This window comes from Bactrocera latifrons, unplaced genomic scaffold (assembly GCF_001853355.1).
Source record: "Bactrocera latifrons isolate USDA-ARS-PBARC rearing strain unplaced genomic scaffold, ASM185335v1 scaffold_16, whole genome shotgun sequence".
Taxonomy (NCBI): Eukaryota; Metazoa; Arthropoda; class Insecta; order Diptera; family Tephritidae; genus Bactrocera; species Bactrocera latifrons.
In genome coordinates this window covers 2,214,735-2,225,168 of record NW_017535074.1, presented here as the reverse complement: position 1 = coordinate 2,225,168, position 10,434 = coordinate 2,214,735, and the positions used below count along the sequence as shown (strand labels likewise).

The following is a 10,434-nucleotide window of genomic DNA, read 5'->3' as shown; positions in this document are numbered from 1 at the left end:
AATGTATATAAATAATTATGTATTAAAGAAATTAATACCGCACATCAGGAAATTAATCTCAAGCTGTATACAAATTAAAAACCAAAAACAACAACAAAATTGTCTACATAAGAACCAGAAATTAGCGTTGCTTCCCAAAGGCAAAGAAAATATAAAATAATTAACTAACAATTCTGTACATACACACACTTACAAATATATTTACACATATACATATAAATATGTACTCCACTATAATTTGTATCTGCAACTCCAAGAAAAGATTGCGTTGGCAGCGTGTAACTGTTAATGAGCGATGATTGGTAATGCACCTAGAATTTGTTGGTGCATTGTATGTATGTAGTATGTATATGATAAGCTATGTACTGCTAATATTGTATGTAAATGTATTTACTTGTCACTTAAGAAGGTCTCCCATCCTTAACAAACGCACACACACACACGCGCGCACGCATGCGCGACAACACCTTCCTACATATAAATTTAAACACATAATATATACATACATAACCATATACAGTTATATAATTTAGTGAAGTTTAGTACTATGTATCGTAATTAGAAAATATAAGAATCTTATGGTTAGCATTTCGTGTAAATTACTTATCAAAAATACACCATATAAATATACATATATATATACATAAAATATAAATGAATATTACATTTAATACATTATATACCACAAACAATAAATAAAGCGTATAAATAAATAAATAAAAAATTAATAAAACTAAATTACATAGGGAGCAAATTGTTTGCGTGTTTCGAACTTGTTTTGTGAGACTTTTTGGCTCTAGGCTACTGTGGGCAAAAAATAGTAAGACTTTTTGATTAAAAATTAGGTCTGTGAAAAACCCATTCGCCAAAATAAATGTATGGGCGTGGAAACGTTAAGAATGGGAAATCCCTCGCTGATAATTGTTGGTCGCGAGCAAATGTTTTTGCTTGGTACAAATTATTCAAAGAGGGTCGAGAACGCGTTGACGACAATCCACGTCCAGGACGACCATTCACAAGAACTGATGAACAACGCGTATGTAAATACAATATAGGAATTGGTGGTTGAGAATCGACAATTAACACGTCAGAGATCTTACTGGCATCGTTGGAATGTCGGAAGGACCAGTGAAAACCATTTTGAAGGATAATTCGGGCTTAAGAAAAGTGAAAGCGCGATTGGTTCCAAAATCACTATTTTTTTGCAGAAAACCCCCTGCGAAACAATGCTTTCCGACTACCAGGATTTCATGAAACGTGTTACTACAGACAATGAGTATCTATGGAAACAGACGATCAGTTAGCCGGGTATCGTGGCAAAAGAGAGCCGAAGCAGAAAAAACCACGTCAAAGCAGGTCAAAAATCAAGGTAATGTTAACAAATTTTTTCGATTATCGAGGTTCATTCCGAACTACTTCCGATCGCGTTCTCGATTTGGATTTCTCACGTTCTCACTTTTTCTAAAAGTTCTAAAAAATTGAGTGACATGTCATCTCCACCAATTAATTGTCCCATCGCGGTGAATGAACGAAACAATAAATTGTAAATTTCCAGAGTGGTAAGTGAGCCCCGACATGTTACAGTAAGAAACTCTCCCTCAAACATAGTTTTAGTCCACCGGATCACTTTAGAATATTTCAAGAACAGGTTTCCAAACTAGTCAAGGAGTAACGATAACCTCGAGATATTTTTTTTATCAAACTCGTTTGGTTGCCTGGTCATAGCCAGATCGCTACAAACTGGAAAGCTGATGTGTTTATAAGGTTGTGCACGAACTTAGGAACAAAGTCACGTGAACTTAGCATACGCTGGTCAAGAACTAGCTCCTATGTGACTGTGAGAGCATGCATCTTGCCACAGAGGTGGGAGTTCTTACTGGAAATTTCCAACAGGCGAGCATGCGTTAATTCTGAAAATCTTGACGGACGTTAACTCTCAAAGTGATACGAAGAGTGACGAGGTGGAAACATGCAGGCACTTTCTCCTTCATTGTCCAGTCTTTGCAAGATTGAGGTTGAGACATCTCGACAGTCATTTCTTCGGGGAACCTGGCAAAATATCCGGAATTAATGCCAGCAGCCTCAACAAATCTGTGGAAGGCTCAAAAAGGTTTGTCGGTTATTAAAGTATTTTAAATCATTACGTAGAAGTATTTAGGTATCACAATAGATTGGCGTTATGTATTGTCTAAGTGAGATCAATTTTTGAACCGAACCTAACCTAAAGTACCCCAACTTTTAATGTAAGTGCTTTATTTTCAACATAAAGAATGCTCTGCTCAAAGAAGATCGCAGTACCTATAAATATCAAAAAGTTATTTCCGTCCAGGGCATATTCAACATATATTCTCCTTCCATTTGTTTAAAGGGGAAATTATTTAATTCGAATTCATAATTAAGAAAGTTCAATTAACAATACTTCGGCTAAGGTACCATGGAGTTGCGGATCCCGACATATAATATATATGGTCGAGCTTGTCAATCATAGTTTATCCCTCGATCTCCAACGAACTGTTTATTTCCTAGCTGAGAAATTTGTCGCTAATCAGATAATGATCATGGACCAAAAAGAGAAACATTTCAGTCACGTTGAAAGCTGCTTTGGAAGAGGTTAAGGTTATGTATAAATAAAGAGGTAGCTGGTAGCAAACTTGTAAATATCTGTCTGTAAGCCATCGAGGGCTCGGCGAAGTAGTGCATAGGTGGTTGTAGGCTAAAGCAATAAGAAAAAAGTAAAAAGAAGGCACTTAAAAGGTTATACGATAACCAACATAACCTTCTTTCCATTTTATCTAGAAAATACAACTGTTTGGTGTGGTTTTTGGGAAGGTGGCATCATCGGTCTATATTTCTTCAAAACTAATGACCGTTATCGCTCCATATAACTGGCTATTTGATGCCTGAAATTGAAGCGACCTCGACGGCATTTGGTTTCAAGAAGATGGCGCCACTTTCCGCACATCGCATGAATCAATGGACTTATAGAGAGAACACTACGGCGAGGCCAGTCGATTGGCCAGCAAGACACCGTTAGTCTAAAGTGCATGAGGACAATTCCGCTTCGATTCAGGCCTTGGAGCAAAACAGCATGCGTATCAATTGCCAATTAGCAGTGAAAATGCTCGATCGAGTCATCGAAAATTGGACTCAACGGATGGGCCAGCTGAGTCGTGGCCGCGGCCAACATTTGAGAGAGATAATCCATTAGATTTGAAATTTCTGTTTTTTTTTTTTGTTTTCAAAAAGTAGGGAACCTCGAAATGGATCACCTTTATAGGCACTTAAAAAAATTATACAATAACTTTGTTCGAAGAATGAATTTTTTCTAAATTGGTACAAACCTTTTTTTCGTGTGAAGTTTGATGTCCATCCTAGCCGAGGCTTATAATAAGTGTAGAGAAAATTGGGTTAAGCGTAAGCTTGTGTTTAGACTCAGGGGCCTATTTTAAAGGTAAAAAAAATAAATATTTGCATTAAAGTACGTAAAAAATTTGTTTTTATGATCTGGTTCAATTTTGATAAGAGTATGTTTAAATATAAAATATTATAATTAATTTCATTAAAATTGTATTTTTTATTCTTTGAAAAACTTAAGAGCAACTCTCTTAAAAAAATACGTCTTCGCATTTTACTACAAAAAATTCATAACTGTTAAGATTTTTTCATATTTCTTACATTTATTGTAAGCTGTCAGCTCTTAGTCAATGAACAAAAACAAGTAAATCATTTCAAAATAGACTTTCACCAACAACTAAAAATAAATAATCTTTCACTCAAAACTATAAATTTGCATTGCGATCGCTTATCAGCGCTACGAAATCCACTTCAACACTTTTATTAATTGGAAAATAGGCATTGAAAACAATAGTACAGCTACTTGAATCACTGACAAGAATCTAAAAACGCTAGAAAAAATATTATTGGCGATTAGAATTTGTTGCCGAAGCATTGAAGCTGAAGAAAAACAACAACACAAACATAACAAATTGTTTTTGTACATACTACTATTAAATATAACAACAGCAGAGAGCGCTGTAGCGAATTCTCATTTGGCGCTCATGCTGATAAGCCATCGAACGGTAGAAACGGCGCGCGCTAGCAACAAACGCTCGACGCACGAGCAATATTCGGCGGCAGTTACCAAGTGGCAGTCGCGCTCAGCAGATCAGCAATTAATTGTATAGTGAATTAGTGCGTGTCGCGTTTGTGCTCTGTTGCGGTCTCGAGAGTTTCATCACACGACCAGAATTGCTTCCGCGCCTTATTGATGATAAGTCGGTGCGTGGAAAAGTTTGAGGCGCCAAGTGATATTGAGTGGCTGTGGCGTTGATAATTAGATAAAGTCGCAGAAGACTCTACTTTTTTGTTGTTGTATGTTGAGCTCAGCGCTATCAGCAAGCACAAGTGAAGCAAATGGATCTGTTTTGGTGGCGAAAGGAACAGGAGCCACCACCGCCGCCGCCGCCAAGCGCCATGCAGAATCGATTAATTGAGTTTGTGGCGGGCTCGCTGGGTAAGTGGAGGGGTGGTACACACAGTATTTACATATAGACCAGCTGAAACAACGCGCCATGTGCTGCTATGTGAACGAAACTTATTAAAGACATTAATGCGTCAGACATATCTGTGTATGTATGTATGTGTGTGTATAAAGTTGAAACTCAATGAATGAATGATGCAAAAAGCTAAATGAAATCGAAATTTGCTGCCGAATTAGAAAAGCTCTCTTAAAGAGTTTAATTTTTTCTAAATTTGATAAGAATATGTTGTTATTGTGGTGGCAACAAATACTTCGAAAATATTTTCGGAGACCGTTGCCCTATTGCCAGTTATTGACCAATGAAACATATGTAAATCCCGATCCGTTTCGTGCCTGAGACCGCAGCAACCGGGAGCACGTGAGATAAGAATAAGAAGCCGATGAGTATTTGTCATTCCAAATATTGACTACCGCACTCAAAAGGAAACGTCTTTCAGTTTCGGAGATACCAATCTGAAACTTCGAACAGGTCCTTTTCTGTCCAAGAAAATGCTCATTTGACCGGTCAAAATCAAGTTATTGTATGAAATTTTTTTTATTTGACAAGATATCTCAAGATATGTATGTCATAAAATTCGGGAGAGATTATTGTCCGAGATATCGGTACAATTTCCGAAGAAACCGTTCTAATCGGACCACTACAGCGTATAACTGCCATACATCCTGATCGATGCAAAGGCAAAAGTAACTAAAAAATCTTCCAGAAACGGACTTTAGAAGCGGTTACAACAATATAGGAGACAGATATGAAGCTCAGCCCCATCAATCTTTAATGAAAGGAATACTGATCCCAAGCTCAATGAATAGCTTTAATAGAGTGAATATTTATTTAAAATATAGGAACAATTGACTGATCAAAATGCTGCCTATTCGAGCTCCTATGAACGGTAGAGGTTCTCTGTGACCACTCTGGAGGAATGGCGGCGCAGTGCGTGAACCTGGTGCCGATTGAACAGTCGCAGAGGCTAAGGTGGCAGTAGTGGCGTTGGCAGCACCCACGTAACTCGTGGTCCAATCGCTGTGTGTCTTAAGGCCTGATCAGGTCTTAAGATGGCTCCATCCATTGCATATATTACACCTAACCGAGGTGGAGTTTGAACGGAGCCTAGCAATGAGTCCACGACACTAACCACCATACACGTTTTCTGGGCCTACCGTTGGATGGCCTCAATGACAACTTATCTCAGCCTTACCATCTCTAAAGGAGACTAGAAAACCGCAACAACAACAACAACAAACTCACTCGAAGCAAAGCTATGTATTAGAGCTGATTTTGATAAGAATTTTATTTTTATTCCGTGAAAGCCACTTGGCAAACATTTCAGTGGAAAAGAGTTCAATATTCAAGATTTTCATGTTTTTTTTTTTCAAAAATGCAAACCTAACCTAAAATTGCAATACCTCAAAAATTAAAATGTATACCATAAATGGCACAAATCTTGAAATATTGATATTGTTTTGATGGTAAAGATTGAGGTATGTTGTTGTTATAAGAAAAGTTAAAGAAATTATCGCAAAATTATATATCTGCCGAAGCTTTAATTACGCGCAGATGTAGTTCAAGTGGTTGCTTTTATTTTTGGCACCAATAAATTTACAACGTGACTTTCGTACTAGAATTCTAACTACTTATCAGCTGTTTGATTTATAAAAAAAAAAAAATAAAAATAAAACAAGTACCTACCTTATTCATCAAATTCATAAATAACAGTAATTGTTGTTGTTGTTACTTGCGAAACAATGTTGAGGCTATTGAACCTACTACTTCCTTTCCATGTTAATTTTCCAAAACACAAATTAAAATTTCTGGTTTATTATTTATTTCCACTAGGTGGCGCTACGCAGGTGTATGTTTCACAGCCGCTGGACACGGTTAAGGTGAAGCAGCAGACATTTCCCTTCCTCTACAAAAACATGTTTGAATGTTTTGTGAACACTTACAAGAAGGATGGCATATTTCGCGGCCTCTACGCGGGTAGTGTGCCGGCCGTTATCGCGAATGTGGCTGAAAACTCAGTGCTCTTTGCCGCATATGGCGGCTGTCAGTCCTTCGTGGCATATCTGGTGGGCAAAGAGAACCACAGTCAACTGAACACGACGGAAAATGCATTTGCTGGCTTCTTTGCGGCGTTCTTTTCGACATTCACGCTGTGTCCCACCGAGTTGGTGAAGTGCAAATTGCAGGCGATACGCGAGGTGGGTCAAATTAAAAGTTACACGTATATGTTAGTACGTATAAAACTTATATTTGTAATGCTAAAACATTTTCGAACACTTTCAGTCACATGAATGCTGCCCTGGCATACCGGCAAACGAGAATATGACGCCTTGGAAATTAACGAAAATCATCTACAAAGCAGAGGGTGAGTTAGTTTTCATAAAATAAAATACTTTTTGATTAAAATTACTATTTGTCCTTGCTTTGCTAACTTGAATTTAGGTTTGCCCGGCTTTTTCCGCGGCCTCACGTCGACGTTCATGCGCGAAATGCCCGGTTACTTTTTCTTCTTCGGCAGTTACGAGTTAACGCGTGAGCTGCTCACTAAGTAAGTTCAAACTATAGCGCTTCATTGTAAGTCAGTTAAAAATTGTTAACCATATTTGCAGACCCGGTCAGAAGAAGGACGATATTGGTCCACTTAGAACCATGTTTGCTGGCGCCGTTGGCGGCGTTATGCTCTGGACAATGATTTTCCCCGCCGATGTCATCAAGAGTCGCATACAAGTGCAGGGTTTGAGTCATGGCATGTTAACGGTGGGCGTCGATATTGTGCGCAAAGAGGGCATACTGGCACTCTATAACGGTTTATTACCGTCTGTGTTACGCACAATACCGGCGACGGCGACGTTATTCGTAGTTTATGAATATACAAAGAAAATATTACACGAGGAGTTCGATCCGAAAAGCGCGCCGACGGACAAGAAATAACAGTTTTTTTTCTTTTCAATATTTGTTTCTACATTGTGTTCCTTAGGTATATAATTTGCTAACTAATATTACTGAGGTTATTTGTACATTTAATGTTACAAATTTATCGATTGGGCTAATTTTCGTTTTAAAAATTGTTGTCGATCCATGGGGGTTTCTAGTGCGCGCCACTCGTGCCAATATATCTGCAAATAATTAATTAGGTGTAAGAAATATTGATTGTTAATTTTAAGTAAAACAACAATTTAGATTAATTTTTGTTAAAAAAAAAATAAATGAATGTGCGTAAAATATGAAAATATATTATCTGCTTGTACGTTGAAAATGCAAAGATAATCAAAACGTTGAAAATTATAAAAAAAAATTCTAACCTAAAAATTAAAAAAAAAAGTAACAAAACGATGCTATAAACAACAAAACCATGTTGATTTCGGTTACATTGAACCTGATATACCCTTCACAAATGAAAACAAAATCAAAAAATAACTTTACTTTGATAAATATAAGAAATCCTAACCTAAAAATTTAAAAAAGGATCAAAACGAGTCTATTATCCACAAAAAAAAAAAATACTTACCAAAATGGGTTTGTGTCCCAGCATGCGCAATTGCTTCAGTTTCAACTCAAATAATCCCGTAAATCTTTGTTTATCCTTTACGACATTATTCCAGCCAACTATGACCACAGCAATGGTGTCCACATTTGTTTTTTCCGAGTCACCCAACAGCAGGTCGCGTGTCAAGATATCGCCTGGGAATAAAATAATATATATACTAAATATTCATTGCTACGATATTTATATAATTACCGCTATAATCCTCCGGACAGTCCTGTGCAAGTGGTATTGCCTGCCGCAGCGTGTTATCATAACAAACAACTACATCTGGCCGCTCGAAATGTGGCAAGATGTGTTTCAATGTATTTGGGCGCAGTATACGTTCCAGCGTTTCCTTGATCTCCAGCAGTATGCGATCGGTTTTATTTAGTCTAAACTTTTGATTTCTTTCCGGTATATACTGTGTCAGCACTTTGCCCATGGAACGACGTTTCTTTTCTGACAACTCATTGCCAACGTAGTCGGCATCCTTCAAATTTATTTTCACAAAAGAATCTAAATTAAAAATTTCACGTCCAGCGGTCACATTTTTACCATAAGCAAGATCAACGAATCGCTTATCTAGCACAGACGTTATCATCTCTTTATTATAATGCCCACATAGAGTTAAATAATGCAAGCATGCTACGAAGCAACGCGGGTATTTTAGAATTTCATCAACTTTGGTTTCAAGTAGAGACAAGATTTTCGCACACAACTCTTTTTCAACGCCAGTTGGACTACGATAGTTAAACACAGATATTGCCAAGCATATGCGTTCCATATCTTTTAAGCGCGCATTTTCGATGTCTCGATTAAAGCGTTGCAGCACTAACTCTAAAACGCCATCATGACAACACTGCAGTTCCACACCGAAGAGCGCAACGTGCAAGCAGCTCATTAGTGAGATACGTGATATTTGTGTTTGCAACACCTCCATCAGCTCCATCATTTGCGGCACTTGTGGTATTTTACTGCTATAACGCAACACTTTCAATATAGATACCATTGTGATATCATCAACAGTTTCTATTTCTGCTATTAGACATTTGTACAAGTGATCCAGCAATTCAGGATTACGTATGGGTGTTTGTGTCTTAAAGAAACCCATTGACATTACACCCAACTCCTGCAGTGACATTGAATCCACAAAACGTACTAAATTCACTTCGAAATCGAACATTTCAAACACCGGCCGACGCAGCACATTGCAGTAGAACATTGCTTGCACCAGCTGTTCAGGTTGCATTCGTCGTACCTTGCGCCCCAACTTACGTAAAGCTTCCCAGGCAAACTCACATACGCGCGCTAAATTCAAAGAGTACCAAGCATCACAAACCAATAGCAGCTCATCGCTGGACCAATGTTCAATGCGGCGGCAGCACTCCACATCCAAATTGTTCCACAATTGCATATAGTTGGGTTCACGCACGGACTTCTCTGTTGGCAGTTGGGATAATAGTCGTAGAGCGGATAACAACTGTTCATTGCTGAGTTTATGAGTTTGTTCACAGAAAATTTGACAGAATTGTTCAAAGCGACTGTCTGAGATGCACGTGCTTGTCCTTATGCAATAATATGCCAGAGCGTTGAATGTGTCAAAGACTTCTTCAAAGGTGGCACGAGATAGCTCCCCAGTAGATATCAGCGCAGGCAGTTCTGGTGCAATAGGTCCATTTGCTACTGCTGGGGTAATTTCATCCACACGGAAGATTTGATAAGGTTTCAGTGATTGCACCAGCACGTCATGGGCGTGTTTATTCTCTCTATCAACAAAAACTTTTGCGGCATATGCATGATTCAGATGAAAGCTTGCTGTGGAAACTGATGGAAATCTTGGAGCACTCGCTCTGCTTTGATTAGCCACCAATTGATATATTGCGTACACTTTATGTAGACTGCCGCGTATTAAAGGCATATTGCACATCCAATTTTATTTTATTTAACTTTTTGTCACAATACTACGTATAGTTACAAGAAATCGTTGCAAATTTAATGAGTAAAAAAAAAACAACTTCTATCGCTGTGCACGCTTGCATGCGGTAACATTGCCGCCAAATCAGCTGTTCGCCATTGGGCTTCTTTAACGCTCCCCTGCTTTGTTTTTGCGCTCGCATTGATAAGTATTTATCAGCAAATTGCACACACATTTTAAAGCAGCAATTTGTGTTCTTTCAGAAAATTGTCATAAAATATTCATCAACAAATTCGTAGACGAAAATAAATATTAGTTTATGACTTTTTCACTGTAAGAATTCTTACATTTCCATTAACATCCGCTGTTAGTTTACTTTCCGTTTAGCGTTTTGTTGCGTCTCTTTTGAAATTTTTTTGTTTTTATTTTTAGTTTTCTATCATCACTGCATTGCG

General features: G+C 37.9%; 2 protein-coding genes across 2 annotated transcripts; one reads left to right on the top strand and one right to left on the bottom strand.

Annotated features, from left to right (window-relative positions):
* The first annotated feature begins 4,413 nt into the window (after nucleotides 1–4,413).
* Nucleotides 4,414–7,749, top strand: LOC108966447 (mitochondrial ornithine transporter 1). The gene is made up of 5 exons (XM_018929363.1): nucleotides 4,414–4,513; nucleotides 6,372–6,736; nucleotides 6,822–6,903; nucleotides 6,981–7,086; nucleotides 7,148–7,749. Exons 1-5 carry the CDS (start codon nucleotides 4,414–4,416, stop codon nucleotides 7,467–7,469), a joined length of 975 nt encoding a protein of 324 aa, XP_018784908.1. The 3' UTR covers nucleotides 7,470–7,749.
* On the bottom strand, nucleotides 7,534–10,356 carry LOC108966446 (FAST kinase domain-containing protein 5, mitochondrial). Its single transcript, XM_018929362.1, has 3 exons — nucleotides 8,278–10,356; nucleotides 8,047–8,219; nucleotides 7,534–7,654 (listed from the first exon to the last, which is right to left on the bottom strand). Exons 1-3 carry the CDS (start codon nucleotides 9,989–9,991, stop codon nucleotides 7,565–7,567), a joined length of 1,977 nt encoding a protein of 658 aa, XP_018784907.1. The 5' UTR covers nucleotides 9,992–10,356; the 3' UTR covers nucleotides 7,534–7,564.
* Nucleotides 10,357–10,434: the final 78 nt, after the last annotated feature.

Coding starts and splice junctions, on each gene's coding strand:
- LOC108966447 (XM_018929363.1), top strand. CDS start 4,414: ATGGATCTGTTTTGGTGGCGAAAGGAACAGGAGCCACCACCGCCGCCG. Junction 6,737..6,821: donor AATTGCAGGCGATACGCGAG/GTGGGTCAAATT, acceptor GAACACTTTCAG/TCACATGAATGCTGCCCTGG. Junction 7,087..7,147: donor ACGCGTGAGCTGCTCACTAA/GTAAGTTCAAAC, acceptor CCATATTTGCAG/ACCCGGTCAGAAGAAGGACG.
- LOC108966446 (XM_018929362.1), bottom strand. CDS start 9,991: ATGTGCAATATGCCTTTAATACGCGGCAGTCTACATAAAGTGTACGCA. Junction 8,220..8,277: donor CTGTCCGGAGGATTATAGCG/GTAATTATATAA, acceptor TTTTATTCCCAG/GCGATATCTTGACACGCGAC. Junction 7,655..8,046: donor TGGGACACAAACCCATTTTG/GTAAGTATTTTT, acceptor AATTATTTGCAG/ATATATTGGCACGAGTGGCG.